Here is a 25,000-nt window from a genome sequence, read left to right on the forward strand (position 1 = left end):
TCCTTAGTTTTCGTCTTTGTCAATGTCTTTCACAGAGCAAATAACGTTATATCTTTCCGACCGTGACATTTCCCATAGACATGTATAGTTTCCGACTGGGAACCCAGAAATTCCGACATTCCACGTCAAATTGAACACAACATGTCCGTGCCCCTCGCCTGGCATTATGGTGGTACCGAAAGTCAGAAGAAAGCGGCAGAATCCTATTTGATTATGACTGTGTCAGATAAAAGCAAGTGCCTCGCAGTGGAAGGTGGTAAAATACGTGGACAATTTATTACAGGGAAAAATCCCACGAATTTGAAAGTACATTTGAAAAGCATGCACAAGGAGGCTAACCTAGCTTACCTTAACAAGGTAAAGGAGAACGCAAAGCCCCCTTTCCCCGAAACAGAAGCTAACCCCGGTACAGGGCATGGGTGTATGGGTACAGGGCATGGATGTATGGGTACAGGGCATGGATGTATGGGTACAGGGCATGGATGTATGGATACAGGGCATGGATGTATGGGTACAGGGCATGGATGTATGGGTACAGGGCATGGCTGTATGGGTACACGGCATGGATGTATGGCCAGGCAGAATGACAGCGACAACAGCAGGACAGAGAACACTACAGGAAGGCTTTCACCGGCGACCTGATAGCTGCTGGTTAGTACATACATAGGAACACCAACAGCAGGAGGAAGTGTGGGTTAATAGGTGTATTGATAATGGGATGTCTAAACAACTGTGAGTCGATTGACTTCAAAACGTTCGCCACTTTACTCGAACTAAAGTGCAAAACACCTGTTCATGTCTGTCTTCTTTAGTCTGTTAGCTATTTAGGCTTTTTCCTGGAACACGTCACTTACACATTTTGTACTTATTGCGGCGTCTTGTGTAGACTGTTTACATATCTGTGCTCATCATCATATGTACATTTTATTTACTGGTGTTATTGTTGAATACATTGCGAATACATATTTCTAAAATTGTATAATGTTTTTGTTGAGTTATTATTACACAATCCTTTTTCTGACTGTTTGAATCCCCCGACAAATAACCCATATTACAAAAAAAGACTAAAACTAATAAAAACTAAACTGAATTTGAAAATACAAAACGAAATAAAAATAAAAACTAATGAAAAATGCAAAATTATAATAACCTTGACACATGCACGCAAACAGACAAACACACACACACACACGTATGCACACAAACAAACACACACACACACACACACACACACACACACACACAAACACACAATAAAATGTAAATATCAAAACCCAAAAAGAAGATTTCAACGCCAACAACAAGCAGCAGTTGCCAAACCCATAATATATAAAACTATCTGGTTGGTAGATGTTAGACATATATCAGCCAATCAGCACTCACCACTGAGTTTCACTTCATGTCCCGCCCACAATGCTATCTGGTTGGTAGATGTTAGATGTGTATCAGCCAATCAACACTCACCATGACATGCAGCAGCCTCAAGCAGAAGCGGCTCCGGTTCCGGGCGTCATTCAGGAAACTCTAAAGTAACTATTCAGAGAGGAGCTCAGCTTTCAGCTAAGAGTTTTATTATAATTGAATTTAACTTTATGTTAACTATTACTTTATATGTGTGTGTGTGTGTGTGTGTGTGTTTCTCTGTGTGTGTGTGTGTGTGTGTGTGTGTGTGTGTGTGTGTGTGTGTGTGTGTGTAAATTGTGATGTTTTGAGAGTAAAATGTGAATGTGTCAATTTCATTTGTCACATGAAATGGTAGAAGTACAGTTCAACTGAAATGTTATCAAATCAGCTCCTTCAAGGCTGTCAGATCGCCATGCCAACCCTCATCAGCAGCTGCTCTTTATCTTTTTTTTTATCAAACATGACTTCTTTATCTTATCATCAGAGGAAACTTTGCAGCATCAGCTCTATCTCTAGTATTGTATGCTGACTGTTAGGTTCCTGGACCTATATACTAAGTCTAGTATGGATGTGTTATTATTTGATTTACTATAGATAGACGGAAAGGAAGAAGATAGATGGAAAAGAAAAAAAGAAAAAATTAAATAAATGTGTGTATGCATGTTTATATGCATCTGTGTCTGTGTATGCATGGGTATATGTGAGCTGTAGGTAGGTAGATATACGGTGTACGTGTATTTAAAGAATTATGTTGAATTGTTTTGTATTTAACTAAAGGATAAAATAGAGAAAGGGGGTAGGACTAGAAAAGTTTGTTTATTTTTGTTCACTTTTGTTTAGTTTGTTGAACATGGGATTTCTTATTTGAATTACTTATAATAATTTTGGTAGATTGTGCTGAGAAGTACATGTTCTTATTTATCTGTCATTTTAATTTTATATATGTATGTATGTATGTGTGTGTATATATATATATATATATATATATATATATATATATATATATATATATATATATATATATATTTTTTTTTATTTTATTTTATTTTTTTTTTACATGTTCAAATAAACTACTACTATCCAGTAATCAATGTCCTTTACACGAGTCTAAAACCGCAGAGGCTGACGGGTCTTCATACACACATTATGGGGAGCGCACACACACACACACACACACACACACACACACACACACACACACACACACACATACACACACAAACACACAGACACACTCACGCACACACACACACACACACATACACAAACACACATACACACACACAGTGACACACACACACACACAGACACACACACACACACACACACACACACACACACACACACACACACACAAACACACACACACACAGAGACAATATTAGATTCAGCCTTTCACTTGTAAAAGTATAATATAAAGTTGTAAACGTGTTTTCAGACTCTAACATGTTGAGAGGAAGAAGATCTCACTTCCTGTTTTCTGTCTCAAGTGATAAACTCGTCCTTCCAGCTGCTGGTTTCCAGTAACTTCAGTCTTTCAGAAACTCTGTTAGACAACCACGTTATACAGTGAAGACATGTTTTAATGAGGAGAGACGCTCAAGACAAGTCTTTGTTAATTTTAATATCAATAATATATTAATAATATATTTTAATTATGTTTTAATATCTCATTCCTGTTCCTGTGTTCTGTTGTCTCTGAAATTGGAAACAGGAACTCTCAAACAAAAACAAGAGAACACTGGTGAAATAATAATATACACGGACGGATACATAATATACACAGATACATAAAAATATACAAGGACGGATACATAATTATATACACGGAAGGAACAAAGGGACAGGTGAAATCACAGGTGTAATTTGCGGGAGGGGGGGGATACGTTACAACCCCCCCATTAATAAAAAACTGGGCTTTTTCCAAAAGTTTTTTTTGCTTTTTTCAGAGTTTTTTTAAAATTTAAAATTTGGCTTCCTTATCCGCCACCACCAAGATGGCAGTGTGAAAAATGGTCTCCTCCGACAGAATACTATAACGATCAGAGAATAAATCCAAGAAATACCAAAAACAATTGGATAGCAGGGCAACAATGGAGACAAGGGAGAAAAGTAAGAAAAGCACAGCGGGGCTTAACGAGAATGACGAGGAATCGCGAGCTACAGAGACGAATGCTAATGGCAAAGATGGCGGACGACAGAGAGGCTATGGAAAACCAAAGGTGAACATGGAGCGGATTCTGCAGGAAATCCAAGCGTTCAGAAGAGAGAATAGCCAACAGTTAGATGACATAAAAAATCAATAAAACAAACCAGAGGATTAAAGAAGCAGAGGACCGCATTGACGATGTCGAAACTAGGATGCTAACAGTGGAACAGGTGATGAGAAGCATGCATAAAGCTCAATGCCAACACGGGGAGAAGCTGGTCAATCAAGAGGGAAGAGTAAGGAGGCAAAATATCAGACTGTACAATGTACCGGAAAACGAGGAGGGAAACTCGATTGTAACTTTTATTGAAACACTCCTCAGAGAAGAACTTGACATTCCTCCGACAACTGAACTACTCATTGAAAGAGCGCACAGAGCACTAGCTGCAAAACCTGCAGCCACAGGCAAACCCCGGTCGATAGTGATTAAATTTCACAGATATATAACAAAAGAAGAAGTTCTACGTAGGGCCTGGGAAAAGAAGGAAATCCTCCTCAACGAGCAGAGAATATATTTTGATCACGACTACCCTCCCGCCGTCCTGACCAAGCGGAAGGAATATAACGAGGTGAAGCGAAAATTAAAGGAGAAGAGGATCCGCTTCCAGACTCCATATCCAGCCAGGCAACGGGTCTTTTACGAGGATGGGACACAACTCTACCATACGATCAACGAGGCCACGAGAGACATGGAGGACAGAGGTCTCCTGGTTAAAGTGGTGCCCCTACCACAGGACCCGTTCGAGAAACCGAACCGGAACCCCTGGCGTACAGCGAGAGGAGGACGAGTGGCATGCGGTGGAGACTCACCTCGGAGAGCCGAAATCAGAGAAAAACTCCAGGTCTTCAGACAAACGTCAGCTTAAAAAGTGATGAGAATATTTCAAATAAGATTCTATAAGCACGAGGTAACACAAAACACACTCAGCTCTACTCAGCTTAAAGTTTAAAACAGAACTCATCACCAGACAAGAGAAGTAGATACATCATAAGTCATAATGCATAACCCAGGTAGTGATTTTTATTTCTTATTTTTTTCTCCCAAATCTCCTTTGAAAAAAGAGGTGTTAAAATAAGTCGGAGGTTGAAAGCACTGAACACTTAATGGGATGGACATTTAATGGACTAAGCTGCTATGGAGGGCCCTTCACCCACAGGTGTCTAAGGAGACTTTCCCTCCAAAGCCAGAGATACTCTGGCTGTTTAAGGGTTCATTTCACAAAGACCTTACCCTTGGAAGCTACTGTTCGGTTTTTGTTTAGTTCGTTCAATGTTAATACCTGTATTGGTTCATGTTCCTATTTTAATGTCTTACCAGAGGGAGGGTCTGTAGCACACCTTGATGGCAATTTAAGTTTACTTACTAAGAAATGGCTAATCAAAAACTCAGGATTGTCTCTTTCAATGTGAATGGAATATTAAACCCAGTAAAACGTAGTAAGATACTCTCAAAAATGAAAAAAGAGAAGGGACAAGTTGTTTACTTACAAGAAACACACTTATATGATGTGGAGAATGAAAAATTAAGAAAAATGGGCTTCACAAATAAATTCTTTTCATCATACAAATCCAAGCAAGAGAGGTGTTGCTGTTTTACTCTCTAACAAAATAACTTTCGAACAGATTTATCCTGGTTAGAGGAATATTTGAAGGGACAGAGATCACCCAACTGAACATATACGTTCCTCCTGGAAGTAATATCTCGTTCTTTAAGAAGATCATTGATATGATAGTGAGCCATTCTGAAGGAGTATTGATATGTGGGGGGGATCTAAATCTGCACTTGCAACCTAAACTAGATGTATCACACCCATCACATACCTCTAAGGCAGTAAGTAAAAATGTTAAAGAATTGATGAATGGGGCAGTGGTGGCCTAAAGGGGCAGTGGTGGCCTAAAGGTTAGAGACGCGAGCTTGTGACCGGGAGGTTGTTGGTTCAATCCCAAGACCGACAGGATAAAAAATCTGGGTGGGGAAAGTGAAAGAACAGCACTTGTCCCTCCCTCATTACCACCACTGAGGTGCCATTGAGCAAGGCACTTAACCCCAACCGCTCCAGTGGAGCTGCTCAGTGGCCAGCAGATCAGACTCTGGTTGTACTGGGCAGCTTCCAGGTATGAATGTGTGAATGTGATCAGGGCGTTCCTGCACCTTCCCTGAATAAATAAAGGTAAAAAAAAAAGAATGACATAGGCTTAATAGATATATGGAGAGAATGTTCTCTGATGCAAGACAATATACGCATTATTCCAGTGTCCACTCGGTATACACTAGAATTGATTACTTCGTTGTTTTCAGCAGAGACAGGTCAAGGTTCATAGACTCGGAGATTGGTACAATAGATCTAAGTGATCACGCCCCGATATACCTTACTCTCAATTTGGAAGGTTACCGAAGAAATACAACATGGCGGTTTCATTCTAGCCTTCTTAATGACTCATCCTTCAAGAAACAAATGACTAATGAAATTCAGATGTACATAAAAGAAAATGTTAACGGAGAGACCTCAGCACCCATTATGGGTGGGATGCGGCAAAAGCCGTTTTATGGGGTAAGATCATAGCTGTGTCCTTGCTCAAAAAACAAGCTACAGCAATGAAAACTGCTCGGATTACAAAACCAGCTAAAGCAACTGGAAGGCTCTCACGCACAGACTCAGGATGCAAGTACACTGCAACAAATAAAAAAAACTAGAAATGAAATGAATCTAATGTATACTCAAGAAGTTGAGAAAAAAAATGCTATTTACTAAACAAAGATATTATGAAAACGGCTCTAAATTTACAAAATTATTGGCTAGGAAACTGAAAAAGCAATATGCAAATAGTACTACAATACATAAAATATGGGACCCTGTAAAAAACATTATTGAAAGCAAACAAGAACAGATTCAAGAGACTTTTAACCCTTGTGTTGTCTTCCCATCAACCTTTTCAACGTTTTTGATGCCTTTTTGTCACAGTTTGTTTTTGCTTTTTCCAACATTTTAAATTGTTAAATTTTTCTTCTACACATTTTCAGCACTTATTTCTACGTCCCATATTTTCTGATATAAAACAAAAATTGAAAACGGGTCAATGTGACCCGAAGTCAACACAAGGGTTAAGTCATTCAATAAAGGACTTTATTCCAGGACAGTAGAAGTCCAAGAAGATCAAATTGATACATTTTTGGAAACCCTAAATTTACCATCCATGACCGAGGAACAGAACAAAGCTCTAAGAAATAACACCAGAAGAATTAACTGAGGCAATAAACAGACTAAAAACTAACAAATCACCAGGAAGTGATGGTTTTTATAACCGAATGGTACAAGGCATTTAAAGTAGAGCTTCTGCCCATACTGCTGACTACATGTAATTGGGCATTGAAAAAAGCAGAGACCCCACCCTCCTGGAAAGAGGCTGTCATCACTCTTACACATAAAGACGGGAAAGACAATACTGAATGCAGGTCATACAGGCCGATTTCGATACTTAATGTTGATTACCGTATATATACATCTTTAATGGCCCAAAGAATGGAAAATTTACTTCCCACCTTAATCCATAATAACCAGACGGGGTTTATACATATGCGGCAAACGCAAGACAACATAAGACGCACTCTGCACATTACTCTAATTCTAAGCCTGGATGCAGAAAAAGCCTTTGACTCGGTCAGCTGGCAGTACCTTTTTGGCTTCAGTGAGATAATAATAAATAGCATTAAAGCTATCTATGATAACCCCACGGCGAGAAACAAAATAAAGAGTCACTTATCTGAACCACTTCTGTTAGAAAGGGGAGTGAGACAAGGCTGTGCTTGGTCTCCGCTTCTCTTTGCGATGTTTTTAGAACCACTGGCCCAGCGTATTTGACAGAATGACAAAATTGAGGGAATACAAATTAACAAGGTAGAACATAAAATAGCGTGTTACGCGGACGACGTCCTCCTGTACCTTAGAAGCCCTGAGGTGTCTCTGCTGGAAGTCATGATGTTCTTAAAAAATGGTTCTATATCAGGATATAAAATGACCTTCAATAAAACTGAAACTCTTACATATACTTTTAGTCCATGTGAAAAATTAAAGGAATCGTGCCCTCTGAGATGGAAGACGGAATCTTTTAAATTCTTGGGGGTCATTTTTCCTAAGGATCTGTCAAAATTACATGAGAAAAATGATCACCCCCTGAGCTATAAAATCAAAGAGGATCTTATAAGGTGGAATCTCATACCCTTCCTGAGTCTACGCTCAAGAATTGAAACAATTAAAATCAAAATCTTACCGAAATTCTATTTCAAACGCTCCCAGTTATGATTATTCAAAACCAATTTTGCTGAATGGGACAAAATGATATAGAGATTCATATGGCAAGGGAAAAAACCTTGAATCCGATATAAAACGCTACAACTAATAAAAACAGAAAGGCGGCTGGGGTCTTCCATCTCTGAGGAATTATTACATCTCAGCACAGATGAGAGTGTTACTCTGCTGGTGTAATCCCACTTACAAAGCACAATGGAAGAATATTGAATGCAGTGTGATACCTTATTTCCATATACAATCTGCATTACCGGATAAAAACTTACAACAATGTATAGATAGACTAGAGAATCCGTGGGTAAACTCCTCTCTCAAGGTCTGGAGATCATTAATTAGGAAACACAAATTCGCTTGCAGCACCGTGGCTCAGTGGTTAGCACTTCTGCCTCACAGCAGGCCTTTCTGTGGGGAGTTCGTATGTTCTCACTATGTTTGCGTGGGTTTGCTCCGGTTTCTTCCCACCATAAAGACATGCATGCTAGGTAATTAGGACTACAGTTGAAAATTAGCCGAATGGCTGACACTGGAGCATTTACAGAAATGTTGATTAATGTGCATTGTCCTAATCAAATAAACTTACAGAAAAAATTGGTTGAAGATATTAAGGTTTTGAGCTGGTGTGCCTATGATTTGGATTTCACACAGAATAAATTTGACAATAGATTCAAGGTTTGGATTAAAAAAGGCATTACATCTCTATGTAGCATTACACAGAAGGAGGCTATTGTGAGTTTTCAAACTCTATTGGACAATTTTTCACTACAAAAACAAGATTTCTATAGATACTTTCAACTCCGACATTACTACAATCATAAAATAAAAAAAACAAGGACCGTAGAGAAGCCAGTAAACCTTTTGTCCAGCTATTTATTGATGCATAAAAATCAAACATTAAACTATAAAAGAGAGTCTGCAAAATTTTGAAACTTCCTCAACAAAATACATATAGAACAAATGGGAACGGGAAGGAGGTCTAACAATAATGGACAATGAATGGGAGGACATCTGTGTATTACAATGGAAAACTACAAAATCCCATGCATGAAAGGAATTTTGCTGGAAAAATGTAGCTCTATATTTCATCACTCCACTCATGAAGGTACATCAAAGTAATGGTAATTCCCAGTGCTGGCGGAATTGTGGATGTCAGGCTGCAGGTCCTTACCATGTGTTCTGGGAATGTCCAAACATACAAAGTTACTGGAAAGATATACATAAAGCAATACAAGATGTTTTAAACACACATATACCATTTGATTTCAAAATCATGTTTTTAGGGTATATCCCCCCAGAACTGAGTGCTATTGACAAATATTTAATGGGTGCACTACTGGCAGCAGATAAAGGCCCTAACTAAAAGATGGAGGTTGCATACTGGACCTACAATTAATCATTGGATAGATGTGACAATAGATATATATATATATATATATATATATATATATATATATATATATATATATATATATATATATATATATATATATATACATACTATGGAAAAGGTTACATTTTCTCTCAACCTAAAGTTAGACATATTTATGAAACACTGGGAAAAATGGGTTTAATTAATCAGACCTTTAAGACCAGATTTCGTCAAGATAACGAGCTGAAGGAACGTCCACTTTTTATCTGATTTCTTTTTTGTTTGAGTTTCCCAATGTACCTCAGTGATGTGAACACAACTGAATGATGCCAAACTGCTACTATTTCTATTTATTTTTTCATTTTATGTATTTGCTTTTTGCTTCTATACCCCTCTGGATGTAAAAAGTTAAATTGTATGCTTTTCTTTTATATATATATACGTATACATATTATTAAAAGGGAATGGACATTGGACATCTGGAAGAAGAAACCTTTGCTTCTGTGCAATTCTGATGTTAACAACTGTAATTCCATTTGTACTTGTCAATTGATGTGAAATTTACTCATAAAAAGATAATTATGAAAAATTTAAAATTTAAAATTTAAAAAAAACATGATCTGCCATCATGGTGTGGTTTGTCTTCAGCCTGTTCTGGCTACAGAGCTGTAGATGATGGAGTCCTCCACCTCCTCCACCGGTCTGAAAATGAATAAATATCAAATAGAAGATGAGTCATCGGAGAGAGAAAGAGAAAAACCTTCATATGATTCAGCATCAAAACTCTGAGTCCTCCACTACTTCAGTGAAATGTGAACGCCCGAGGATAAAGTTTATTATTTTTTGAAACGGTAACTTTGGTATACAGTATATCAACCTGGACTCTATGTTCTCATGTTTGTGTCTGAGTGACTGATGTGAACAACAATCTCTGAAACTGGTCCAGTATTAAACAGTTACCGTCCACTAAAAGTTCTGTTGTTGCTGCTGACAGACTCAGATTATTATTCTAAGTGTCTGACAACATTATGAAAGGATCCCTACAGAGATAGACCTTTTAGTTAAAGAGTAAGATCCTTTTAGTTTAACATGAAACAGCCCCAAAATCACCATCACCGAACCCACCAGACTCCATGTAAATAATCAGGACTTTTTTTAGCATCGTAAAACACACTGCATTCAAAGAGGACAGAAACTAAATAAAACTATCAAAAGCCGTCTTGGTTCATCTTTCCACTGTTCCAACAATCACCACTCTGACTTGGTTGAAATAAACCCTTAATTCACCCATTTACATGTGGAAATATGCTGGCTCTATACACGCTAAAAGTCCTGATTATTTACATGGAGTCTGGTGGAAATATGCTGGCTCTATACACGCTAAAAGTCCTGATTATTTACATGGAGTCTGGTGGAAATATGCTGGCTCTATACACGCTAAAAGTCCTGATTATTTACATGGAGTCTGGTGTAGTTTGGTGATGGTGATTTCGGGGCTGTTTCATGTTAAACTAAAAGGATCTTACTCTTTAACTAAAAGGTCTATCTCTGTAGGGATCCATCCCAAAATGTTGTCAGACACTTAGAATAATAATCTGAGTCTGTCAGCAGCAACAACAGAACTTTTAGTGGACACTAACTGTTCAATACTGGAGTTTTGTTCACATCAGTCACTTAGAAACCACTGCAGGGGAAAATAGGGTCCATGTTGAAAATACCAAAGTCTGAAGGTATGAACAGGGCCATGTTTAGCAGCCTCCAGTACCTGGCCTGCTTCTTGGGTGTGAACTGGACCGAGGCGTAGCTGACTTCCTCCACAGCGCTGCTGGGTCCCTGCTGCTCAGCAAGCTGCAGGAAGTCGTTGCTGTAGATGTTATCAGAGTGCTGAAAACCACAGAGAGAAAAAGATGAAGAAACACAGAAAGAGATGAAGAAAGACAGAAAGAGATGAAGAAAGACAGGAAGAGATGAGGAAATACACACTCATTATATCCTTCGCCTGCAAACTAAAAAAATCGGTGATTAGCCTCAGCTCACCTCTTGTTCCCCGTCCCGTCCCACGGCTGTCTGATCCAGACCTGCTGCTCTCTTCCTGCAAACACAACACCATGATCACAATAACAACACAACACCATGATCACAATAACAACACAACACCATGATCACAATAACAACACAACACCATGATCACAATAACAACACAACACCATGATCACAATAACAACACAACACCATGATCACAATAACAACACAACACCATGATCACAATAACAACACAACACCATGACCACAATAACAACACAACACCATGATCACAATAACAACACAACACCATCATCACAATAACAACACAACACCATGATCACAATAACAACACAACACCATGATCACAATAACAATCACTGTAATTTACGTGGGGGAATAGGGGGGTTAAAACCACCCCAATAATAAAAACTGGGCTTTTTCTGAATTTATTTTTTTTTTCTATGTTTTTGTTGTTTTTTTCAGATTTTTTTAAAATTCAATATTTAAAATTAAGTTTATCTGCCATCATGGTGTGGTTTGTCTTCAGCCTGTTCTGGCTACAGAGCTGTAGGTGATGGAGTCCTCCACCTCCTCCACCGGTCTGAAAATGAATGGCTGACGTGTCTTCATACACACATTATTCAGAGAGGAGAGAGAGGGGAGCACACACACACACACACACACACACACACACACACACACACAGACACAGACACAGACACAGACCCACACACACACACACACACACACACACACACACACAGACACAGACACAGACCCACACACACACACACACACACACACACACACACACACACACACACACAGACACAGACACACACACACACACACACACACACACACACACACACACACACACAGACACAGACACAGACCCACACACACACACACACACACACACACACACACACACACACACACACACACACAGACACAGACACAGACCCACACACACACACACACACACACACACACACACACACACAGACACGCACACACAGACACACACAGACACAGACACACACACACACACACACACACACACACACACAGACACAGACACACACACACACACACACACACACACACACACACACACACACACACACAGACACACACACACACACACACACACACAGACACACACACACACACACACACACACAGACACAGACACAGACCCACACACACACACACACACACACACACACACACACACAGACACAGACACAGACCCACACACACACACACACACACACACACACACACACACACACACACACAGACACAGACACACACACACACACACACACACACACACACACACACACACACACACACACACAGACACAGACACAGACCCACACACACACACACACACACACACACACACACACACACACACACACAGACACAGACACAGACCCACACACACACACACACACACACACACACACACACACACACACACACACACACACGCACACACAGACACACACAGACACAGACACACACACACACACACACACACACACACACACACACACACACAGACACAGACACACACACACACACACACAGACACACACACATACACACACAAACAGACACAAAAAAAAGTGACAAAAAGGTGACAACACAACACCATGACCACAATAACAAACATAACCTGTATATAATATATATATATATATAAGCTGTATAACGAAGACAGACAGATTTATTAAACTACCTTTTCATGATGCAGACGACCAGAATAACAGCGAAGAGAACCAGCAGGACCCCGACCACCAGACGAACGATCAGAGGCAGACCTCCTCCTGTAGAACACATCAGACATTATCAGGAGACAATGGTGAGATTACAGTCAGAGGGAAACACTTTAACCTTAAAGCAGCTAACGTCATGTTGCTCTGTAACATTCTGACATATTAGCTTCAGCTGCTTTATAAGAGGATAATATGTCAGATGTTCACAGACTGTTCTGCTGCAAAACATGTCGTCAAATAGACCAATCACAGCAGGTCTGAAGCTTTAGGGCCCTATTTTAACGATCTAATCGCACGGTGTGAAGCGCCTGGTGCAGGTGTGTTTAGGGCGTGTCCAAATCCACTTTTGCAAGTTTGACGGCAGAAAAAAAGGGTCCGTGCGCGGTGCTCATGGTTCTAAAGGGTTGTACTTAGTGTCTTCATTAATCAGAGGTGTGTTTTGGGCGTAACATGCAATAAACCAATCAGAGATCATCTCCCATTCCCTTTAAAAGCCAGGCGTGTTTGGACCTTGGAGCATTGTTATTATGAGGGAGGATTTGCACCGTAATATTTTTATTTGTAATCTTCTGCATGTGTGTGTGCTGCTGTGCGTCCCTGTGTGTGTAACAAGCATAGTGTGCGCATGCTGTGCACGAGCCTAGGAGCATTTTACTAATTTGCTGTTAAAATAACAATGAAATGCTGCGTGATCACGGAAAGCTTGTATCATGTGGACGTGCCGACAGTGTTGTTGTGTTGTTGTCATTACTTAGAGTTCCTCATGGGGGTGACAGAAAGCTAGGGGCGCGGCTCATGTCGTGACCTAGAGCAGGTGTGCAGGTGTGCTTGTGTCTGAGTGTTTTCTGTGTTAAGAGTTGCTTTTCGTCATTGTTTTGGCCGCATATTTTCCAGACTTTCTATGTCTGTTTATGTAAGCAGTCATGGATATATTTTACGTAATCTATTACGCGCAGAGTCTCCAACCTCAACCACGCCACCCACTAAGGCAATATTCTCGGGAGTTTCTGATGAAATGGGATTATCCAAACCGAGTGGACATGCATATGGATCTGCTCCTTATTCAAGATGTTAATGCAGAGATCGCTAAGCACAAGTCTCATGGATGGGATAGTAAAAACTCAGCTAAAATGAGGAGATGGGGGAAAAGAGGAGGCATCCGTATGAGATTAAAACGTCAGAAACTGCGGCACATCCCGCTCCCTTCTATCATCCTCGCAAATGTTCAGTCACTCAGGAACAAGACTGACGAGTTGCAGGCAAACACTAAGTATTTACACGAGTACAGAAATGCGTGCATTATGGCCTTCAATGAGACATGGATTACGTCTACAGACTCGGACCTGGAAATGACAATCAGCGGCTTTGGAGCGCCTGGCAGGCTGGACAGGGATGTGAATGACACGGGAAAATCTCAAGGAGGCGGAGTCTGTTTATATATAAATCAGCAGTGGTGTAATAATGTTACAATCAGGGAGTCCATATGCACATCTGACATTGAACTATTGTCTGTCTCTGTCCGTCCATTTCATCTCCCTAGAGAATTCCCCCAGTTGTTTGTAACAGTTGTGTATATACACCCAGTGGCGGTTCTACATTGAATGGCGCCCTGGGCGAGACCCCCTTCGAGCGCCCCCTCCAAAAAAAAAATTAACTATTGCAATTACAACATGAAACACACTTTTTAAGGTACACAATCTCCACCTCCAACATTGCCAAAAGACAATGAACACAATTCTGCACAAAATATGACAGTATAGGCTATGAGAACTTAAAATAAATATACACTATATAAATAAATGTGCCAAAAATATATACAATCATAAAAAAATGTAACAAGAGCAGAGAGCAACAATAATATAAAATATTAAGGTTAACGCAGGTTCTACCCTCACTCCCTCATCTCTGTCCCTCTCCTCCTGAGTCTCCTCCTCACTGTGCATGACGCTGCCACCGACACCGACACCACCACCACTATCATCAGCCACAGGAGCTGATGAAGGTCCTGCAGCAGGACCTTGCTACTGCCAAAAACATGTCTTTTATTTGAGCCGCTTTGGTAACTTTGTTTCATTTTCGCGTTTATGCCATTGCCATAAAAGAAAGGTTTAGACTCGTCTTGCTCCGCCTTTGTGTACCAGTTCTCCTGTTACCGTATGTTTATCTTTCGCGCCTGCCCCACACCGCTACGGACTAGTCCATTTCATTGTGAAAGTAGGGGGTGCCAGCAGGGCGCCTGCAGCTGCAGAGGGGGGCGCCGATTTGCCAATTCCCCACACAGTGAAATGTTAGATAACAGAAAACCGCTTCGCGGCGCAGAGGACTTTTCTTTTTTGTTTGTTTTTTTTTGTTTTTAAGTTCTCATGCCACCCCCCCATATGATATGAAAAAATGCCGCCCCGGGCGGCTGCCCGGTTCGCCCACGCCAAAAAACGCCACTATATACACTCAAAAGCAAATGCACATATTGTCTACAGAGTGACACAAAGACTCCAGTCCCTCTCCCCTGATGCCCCGTGCTTGGTAATGGGGGATTTTAATAACTGTAAACTGAGCAAATCCCTAAATCTTTACCAGTACGTCACCTGCCCAACTAGAAAAAATAAGATTCTGGACCAGTGTTATGGTTCTATAAAAGGAGCATATAAAGCTTATTCTAGACCCCCATTAGGTTTGTCTGACCACAGCACCATCTATCTCAGCCCTGTGTACCAGCCCAGTCTCATGGCAGTTCGTGATATGGTCACGTTATTGAATCTATTGAGTTGTGGACAGGACACGATAATGTCCTTTTTTTGGTGTGGTGATTACGAATTTTAAAGCAATGTTGCATTGTTGTTTCGGTGGCTAAAAGTGGAACCTCTAAGATGCCAAATGACCTCAGACCAGTGTCACTGACTTCACTGGTCATGAAGTCATTTGAAAGGCTGGTCAAAAGGGAACTGATAACTTTGGTGGGGGGGCTCTGGACCCCATGCAGTTTGCAAATAGGGCAGGGATGGGGGTAGAAGATGCCTTAATCACTTTACTTAACTCTCTGTATAAGCACCTTGTTGGGTACACGTAGGGGTACAGATCAGATTATTGGCATATTATCAAAGATGTTTATCAATATTAATAAAGTTATGAATATGGTTATTAATAACTTTATCAAATCAACAAACAATCAAAACCGGGCACCACCCTGAAACTTCGGGGGTTAGTATTGACCTGTGTAATAGTCTCATTGTCAGTGGAAGGGTGAAATCCGAGCACTGACCTGTGTTTAACCAGCAATTAATACAATAATACACAAATAATCACAAACAACTGCTAATTAAAGTATAGTAAAATTTATTAACTTTTAACAAAATTATCAATGGCCAATCAATAATCCTTTGATCAATTAAAACCAATATACGTTTCTTTTAAGTACAACAAAACAAAACGAAAACAGAACAGCATGTGGAGAGACCCTCTGTGTGTGTGTGTGTGTGTGTGTGTGTGTGTGTGTGTGTGTGTGTGTGTGTGTGTGTGTATGTGTGTGTGTGTGTGTGTGTGTGTGTGTGTGTGTATGTGTGTGTGTGTGTGTGTGTGGGTGTGAAAGATTAGGGGAGGGTTGACGAGGTGTAGTCTAGCCAAAGACTACAGAAATGGCTACTCATGTGAGCTGAACAAAACTGTTTCACCCCAAGAGGGCGATATTGATAGGCTAGGCCTAAGATTAGCCGTTAGCTCATTCAGGCTAAGCTATGTGCTACCAACAATAGGCTAGCTGCTAAGCTAACGTGTCTGCACACGTGTGGTTGACAAGAGGGAGACACCGGCGCGCAGAACTGTGGAGCAGTGCGTGCTCTGCAGTTTATGTGACTCGCTGTTTGCCCAGCTGTTCACCTTAGCACGTGTGTGTAACTAGCTATGTGTTCATATATGTGTGTGTAAGAGAAAGGTTAGAGAAGTAGGAAAGAAAGATATATATATATATATATATATATATATATATATATATATATATATATATATATATACTTGGATCTAACAGTACCTAAAACTCCTCAGCAGTGGGAGAAGCAGAAAGTAGCATTTACAGCCTGAACAAGCTAGCTACATATTCAACACAACATATCAACAATGCACCGTGATCAGAGTACATTCACAGAATAGATTTGACTCAGCGGTCACAATCCTAGATTAATACATTACACGCGCAGCAGTAGCGCTGTATTAATCAGATCACATTAATGGTAACACAAAGTAGCAGCAATAGCAAATTACTCATTAATAAAACACACTATTTATCTCTGCCCAGACGTAAGCCTTCTTACTGTGTGTTCAGTCCGTTTGTCCGTAGGTTTCCACGAAAGAAACAGGGGTCCGTGTCTGCTCGTCAGCAGATCAGAGGAAGCTTTCCTTCCTAAAAGAGTAGAAGGAAGGGAGCTAGAGTCGACTTTAAAAGAAAAACGTTTCCTTCTCCTGCAGATATAAAAACACTGGCGAGTGGTTTCAGAGGATCCACGGTGCTCCCCGCACCGAAATTAAATCCACTTAGTTTCAAAAATGGAAGTTTTAGCACAAACTTGTCGTGCTGACCTGTCGTCAACTGGAGTTGAGGTGGAAAGCATTTGTTTCTGTGTGTCATGCTGTAATGACCAAAGTCACAGGGCAAAGACGAGAAGTGGGGGGTGACATGGAGTTTTATAGCTCAGGCCACCAGACCTGGCTCCATGCTGGTTTTATGGTACCTCTGAACCAATGGGAGAGTCAAAGTGAAGCTGAAAGTGTCGAACCTTATCTGCAGGCCCCTCCCTGACGCCATTTTGCGTCTTTCTTAGCTCCTTTCCTTCATTTAGGAGTTTGGAGCAAGGGATGTGGACTTTACCGTAGGCCAAGATCCTTTGTCTGAAAGACCACATGGTCTCTGAGTCTTTGGTCTTTGAGTCACATGTTGGCTGAAAACCCTTTGCTTGAAAAAGATAATGTTTAACCTCCTCGACGGTCCCAACAACCTGGAAGGTCCTGGCACTCATGTCAGACTTTTTTAATAGTATTTTTAATACTATCCAACCACATATTTTAGCTTGTAAACTGCGTACCTATTTTAATCTAGATGTAAATTTTGTCGGATGGATTGTAGATTTTTTAATATGTAGATCTCAGAGGGTTATGGTTAATGGCTCTCTGTCAGGACAGCGCTCCTCTCCCATTGGCTGTCCTCAGGGCTGTGTCCTGTCCCCATTGCTGTACATTCTTTACACCAACGACTGTAGAAGCCAGCATGGGGACAGGCACATTCTGAAGTTTGCTGATGACACAGTCACAGTAGCGGAGGTAGCGTGGGTGTGGCCGCCCCAGGGCCCCGTGTCAATAAGTGGCCCCTCAATCACCGCCGATCTTCCATCACTTGACGAAAATGGGGCCCCACCAAGTGACATATTACAGATTGTTAGCTGAAAGAAGCTAATTGCTTCACACGAGCTAATGTTGTGATAAACCAGCTGTTCTTATCAAACGTAACAGTCACTTATCTCATGGTTACCATGGTAAACCAGCACAACAATGACAGTTACCAGGCACCAAACACTACACTCTAAGCAGACACATTAAAAAACGAAATTCATGAAGTTACATTTTGTATTTTAGAACAAACAGCAAACTTATCAGCAAATTTAACACAACTCTATTTACTGCCTTGCATCATGGGAATTGGCAAGCCAATGAGCCACGCTGTCTTTATTTTTTCACGTCATTATTTCCTTCTGAGTCAGTTGGACAGTCTAACCTTCAAATGCAGAATGCAACTCCTGTCTGGTTCTTTGTCAAATAGCTTTTTGTTTTTTCCAAAAATTAGACAGTATTTATCTAGGGAGTACACTTAGACAGTGGCAGTGCCATATACAGTATATATATATATATATATATATATATATATATATATATATATACAGAGGCCAATGGGCAGCGCAGTGAGCACCATGCCAAGTCCCCTCTAGCTTGTTGTACTTAGTTACTGTTGCTAAGGCCGGCCCAAGCTTCTCCTACTTAGCAACAGTATCTAAGGGTGGCGTGAGGCACAAATGTATAATGTAAACATTAGCTATATAGGCTACTTTCCTGATAGCACTTAAGAGAATAGTTATGAAAATGGAGAGAAAATATAAATCTGGCGCATTAAAAAGAAAAGGAGATAGTAGGAGAAGTGTGGTAGCATCGTGTGCTCCTCTCACATCGTACTTCTCATCATCATCATCATCATCATCATCATCATCACCATCACCATCATCATCACCATCACCATCATCATCATCATCATCATCATCATCATCATCACCATCACCATCACATTATCATCATCACCATCACCATCATCATCATCATCATCATCATCATCATCATCACCATCACCATCACCATCATCATCATCATCATCCCCATCATCACCATCACCATCACCATCATCATCATCATCATCATCATCACCATCACCATCATCATCATCATCATCATCATCATCACCATCATCATCATCATCATCATCATCACCATCACCATCACCATCACCATCATCATCATCACCATCACATTATCATCATCACCATCACCATTATCATCATCATCATCATCATCACCATCATCATCATCATCATCATCATCACCATCACCATCACCATCACCATCATCATCATCACCATCACATTATCATCATCACCATCACCATTATCATCATCACCATCACCATCATCATCATCATCATCATCACCATCACCATCACCATCATCATCATCATCATCATCATCATCATCATCACCATCACCATCACCATCACCATCACCATCATCAGCCCAGAAAAGCTCACCGGAGGGGGGCGACTGTCACCGGCAGTTTGAAGTGGAGGATACCTCGCCGGTTCATGGATGCCTCTGGTTCCAGCAGCAGCGCCAGCATGGGTCCTTCAGAGGCGCACCGCCTAGCCAATTTCCTGTCTGAAGAGGAATATCCCACTGACCCGTACCTTTTTTGTAACCGGCTGGCTTTTCTGTAAAAAGTCCAATGACTTTGAGGCTGACCCATGTATGAGGTTTTCTTCATTTAAAAAAGCTACAGAGCGGGTTGAGACGCATGAAAAAGAGACACTGAGCACAATAATTGATGAGATAAAGTCAGAAAAGTTTTTCTCGGTTATTATTCCTCCATAGATGTAACGAGAATGGATCAGTTTTCTCTTTCACTCAGATATGTCACCAAAACAGGCAGCAGCATTGAGCGCTTTATTAAATTTGAGGAGTTACCTGATGGCGTCCTTTTATGATCTTCTGAATAATTCGCTGACAAAGGACCTTGGTCTTAATGTAAATGATCTGAGGAGACAAGCATATGACGGTGCCAGAACGATGTCAGGGCAGTTAACGGGGCTGCAAGCCAGGGTCAAGCTAAATTACTCAGACAAGGTATTTAATGTCCACTGCTGCGCACACAACCTCAATCTGATTCTTATGGATGCTGCGTGTTGTTTGTGTAGCGCTAAAGTTTTTTTCGGTACACTGGAGACCTTGTACTGTTTTTTAACTTCAAGCCTTCCGAGATTTAAAATACTGGTGGAGGAACAGGAAATCATGCAACTGGAAAGAACCGTTCTTACGCTGAAAAGCCTTTCTGACACAAGGTGGGCCTCCAGGAAGCAGGCCACAGAAGCGGTGATACGGAGCCTCCCAGCAATTCTCAAAGTCCTGAACCGTATCCAACACCACCACAACAGCACACCCAAGACAGCCTCTGAAGCTGACGGCCTGCTGTCAAAACTCAGCACATTTGAATTCATGTTCATGTTGGTGTTTTGGAACGATTTGTTGAAGAGGACATACATCCTGTTGAATTACCTTCAGAAAGAGTCTCTGGATGTCAACACTGTTGTGGATCTTATTGACAGAACTGTGGCTCAGATCAGAGAGTTACGCACAGAGGAGGCCTTTGACAGCATGGAGAACACAGCAAGAAATCTGGCCAGAGAACGCCACGCAGCCACCGAGTTTGCGGAGCAGAGGAGTCGCAAGAGAAGAAGGCATTTTGACGAGGACGCAGAGGATGACCAGATCGAGGACAGCAGACGCCGCTTCAAAGCGGAAATTTAGTTTGACATTCTGGATGTTTTTGTGGGGCAGTTTGAAAGTTGATTTTCAGACTTCAAAAAAATGGCCAAACTGTTGGCAGTACTCTGCCCAAACAGGTTTGAGCACCCTGATGCTGAGGAGAAAATGCTTGAGCTGGCCCGTTTCTACTCAGAAGACATGCCCGAGCCAGAAGACGCAGTGGAGGAGTTTTGCTCTTTTCGTGCATTGTATTCTGAGTTAAACACGGATCTCACCACCGACGCCGTCCTGCCATTCCTCATTGCCAATGACATGGATAGAGCCTACCCACACCTGACCATTCTCCACAGGATTTATAAAACCCTTCCTATCAGCAGCACTGAGCGAAGTTTCAGCCGTCTGCGGCTCATTAAGACAGACTTGTGTTGGTGCATGGATGAGGCCAGGCTGTCACATCTCACCTGGCTGAGTGTGGAGCGGGACAGACATATCAACAAGGACAAAGTGGTTGGCAGATTTGCCACCATGAAGGAGAGGAGGGTGAAGATTTAATAAGGGACCATGATATGTATATAGTTTTGTTAGATGTATCTGTTCTGGAGGATCGTTAAGCAGACAACAAAATGGTGAGAAAAAAAATCGTCTAAGAATTTATATTTTAGTTATGAATAAGTCACTCAGAATGTTATAAATCAGTTTTACTCAAAGTTTTCATCCCAGTTGAGTTTTCATGTTGCACCTGTAGCCTACCTGTGGAGTTGTAAACAAACGTGTTCAATACAGTATAATAGAGCCATGTCATTATATAGCCTGGCAGTGACTGAGCTCTCTTGGCCTGTTCAGCACCATCGCTGTCAAGTAACAATGTTTCAGCACCACGGACAGCGACCATCGCTGTCCATCAGCTGTCTCTGTCCATCAGCTGTCTCTGTCCATCAGCTGTCTCTGTCTCTGTCCATCAGCTGTCTCTGTCCATCAGCTGTCTCTGTCCATCAGCTGTCTCTGTCCGTGGTGCTGAAACATTTTTACTTGACCGGCAAACTGTTTTCTTTCTTTGTTTATTTGTCAATACAAACTTGTCAAAACATTTGTCTTTTCTTTGTGTTTTATTTGACATAGAGGCTGACTTGGCTCAACAAGTGACACATTATAACATACATCAGATAATTTACATTATTAATTTAATTTAATTTTAAAATGACTTGGTAGCAGAGGGCCCAATTAAACGCCACAAAAACCAAAGATATGGTCATTGATGTCAGGAAAGTATCCCTCCCACCATTTAAGACTGTCATTAAGGGAAAGGGAATTGAGTTTGTTGAACAGTACAAGTATCTGGGAACCGTCATTGATAAAAACCTGAAAATTGATGTAAATTGTGATGCAGTCTGTAAGAAGGGACAGCCACGTTTGTACTTCCTTAGGAAGTTAAACACTTTTAATGTAGATAGGAAAATGATGTCCTTATTTTATAAATCTTTTATTGAATCGGTTCTTACCTTTGCCATGATTGCTTGGTACAGTAACCTGAACATCAGGGACAAAAACCACCTCAGCCATATTGTAAAGGTGGCTGGCGAGGTGATAGGTTTCCCACAGTCCCCCTTGATGGTTATCTTTGACCAGCAAGTAGTCCGCAAGGCCCGGTCTATGTTAGACTGCACAAACCAGCCCCCCTTCACTCTGAGTTTGTACCACTCCCCTCAGGTCGCAGATTTAGAGTACCTCGGTTCAAAAAACTCCTTTGTCCCATGTGCAATAACTCAGCCTAATTTGCACATGTAATGTAATATTTTTTTGTTTTTGTTTTTAGAGATTGCTCCAGTGGTGATAAATTGTGTTGTGTGTGTTACATGCAGGAAACCTTTTTTGTACTCATGTCTTTGTATTGTTGCCTTGTCTATTTGTATGTTTCTTGAATGTGTTTCTTTTTTATCTTTCACTCCTGACTGAAGATCAAGTTTCCCTACTGGGATAATAAAGTGACTGAACTGAACTGACTACAGACTATAGCTTTAAGGTGGTTTAGATTCAGTTTGTAGTTTATATAGACGACTTGTTGAGTTTGGATCTGGTCTGAAAATGTTTTCAGATAAAAACTGATCAAACTAACCTTCCACATGCAGGCTGTATGGGATGGAGAGGGTGCGCTCGTTCTTCTTCAAACCACAGGTGTAGTTCCCAGAATCCTTTGCAGTCAGATAGCTGAGATGGAGGGCGGGGCCAGTCTCTGAGAGGGCGTGGCCATCTCTGAACCAGGTGACCTCCAGTTGGTGGATAGTGCAGATTGCAGCAGAACAGTTCAGTGTGACTGCTTCTCCTCTTTTAAACTCTCCGTCATCTCTGGAGCTTCTTATCTTCATCTGATCACCATCTAAAATACATTTACAGAGTTAGTTTTTAATACATTATATTAGATTAGACTAGATAGATTATGACTTGTTGGAACTGATGATTCCCGTTCCTCATGTTGTTACGGACCAAGATCACTATACAACTAAAGGTAAAGACAGCCCTCCATCTTTTAGGGTGACTTTACTGTCTTTTAGAGGCTGTAGTGGGTTCTGTTCCAAAGCTAGAACAATACATTGGTATCAAAGTAAACTAGACAACATAAGGAACCCATGCTGTGCTAGCTTGTTGGGAAGGAAGCTAAGTATTGCTCCAAACTTAAGCTAAAGTTTGGAGAGGGAAAAACATGGCACAGCCTTTTTCAAAGGTGTCCGTTAACCTCTGACCTCCAGATATCTGAATGAAAATGGGTTCTGTACATACCCACGAGTCTCCCCTTTACACACACACACACTTTATGATAATCCCATGCAGTATAGGGTCCTATCTCGCACCCGGCACAGCGCAACGCAAAGCCCGACGCAAGTGTCTTTGCTAGTTTAAGACCGCCGCAGTTGTCAGTTTCCTGTCCAACGCCCACGTCGTTTAAATAGAAAATGCACCCGCGCCCATCTGTGGCCCATGGGCGTGCTGGTCTTACAGGGAGGTGTGTTCAGGTGCATTCTGGGCATGCCGGTCTTACAGGGAGGTGTGTTCAGGTGCATTCTGGGCGTGCTGGTCTTACAGGGAGGTGTGTTCAGGTGCATTCTGGACATGCTGGTCTGTTGAAACAAAATATAGGTCCGTGGTTCAAGGCCAGATTTAAAGGCACGGACCTTATCGCCAGCTGCACTTTGTCAACTTCTCTTCAAGTTCTCTTCAAAGTATAAAAAAGTCCAAGAACGAGGTCTCAGAAAATTCACGCAGAGTCAGAGTCAGATGTGAAAAAGACGTTTTAATGTGCACGAAAGATAACACACACACAGATAACACACTTCAATTGGCTACTTTTGAGGCCAAAGACCACCTTTTTGGGGATTTTCCACTAGATTAAGTCATTTAGCTGATCTTGCATTTTGAACACCTATGCTTAAGCATTGGCTTGGTGCCCGCCGTGGCTTTTACAGCGGCAGGCCATCCGTGGCTGTTGCGGCTGCATAGCAGCAACTGAGGACTGCATGAGGGGGGAGAGTCTATGTGTAGCAGTGAGGAAGGCAGCTGCGGGAAGCAGGACAGAGGAAGTCTGTGACTTCCACCAGGCAGACACATTGACATCTCCTATCTATATCACAATGATACATGTTGTATATGTCCCCATAATTCAATTAAAAACCAGATTTATCATATTTTGCCACAACTGGTCTTACAGGGAGGTGTGTTCAGGTGCATTCTGGGAGTATTGCTATCTTGACCAACAAAAACCTGGTCTAAAGTCAATAACGCAGCATTTCATTGTTATTTTAACAGAGCATTAGTAAAATGCTTTTAGGCTCGTGCACAGCGCG

At 41.2% G+C, this 25,000-nt stretch overlaps 1 protein-coding gene across 1 annotated transcript in view; it reads right to left on the bottom strand.

The window, feature by feature from the left end:
- Positions 1-9,879: 9,879 nt before the first annotated feature.
- The window catches only part of LOC116063525 (sialoadhesin-like), an 81,494-nt gene continuing 66,373 nt past the window's right edge, over positions 9,880-25,000 (bottom strand). The window contains exons 7-9 of the mRNA XM_036005806.1: positions 11,324-11,378; positions 11,052-11,170; positions 9,880-9,988 (exon numbers count right to left, since the gene is read on the bottom strand). Coding sequence (XP_035861699.1) covers positions 9,931-9,988; positions 11,052-11,170; positions 11,324-11,378 — 232 coding nt within the window. The 3' untranslated portion in view covers positions 9,880-9,930. The remainder of the gene's footprint in view (positions 9,989-11,051; positions 11,171-11,323; positions 11,379-25,000) is intronic.

This window comes from Sander lucioperca, chromosome 10 (assembly GCF_008315115.2).
Source record: "Sander lucioperca isolate FBNREF2018 chromosome 10, SLUC_FBN_1.2, whole genome shotgun sequence".
In the NCBI taxonomy this organism is placed as follows: Eukaryota; Metazoa; Chordata; class Actinopteri; order Perciformes; family Percidae; genus Sander; species Sander lucioperca.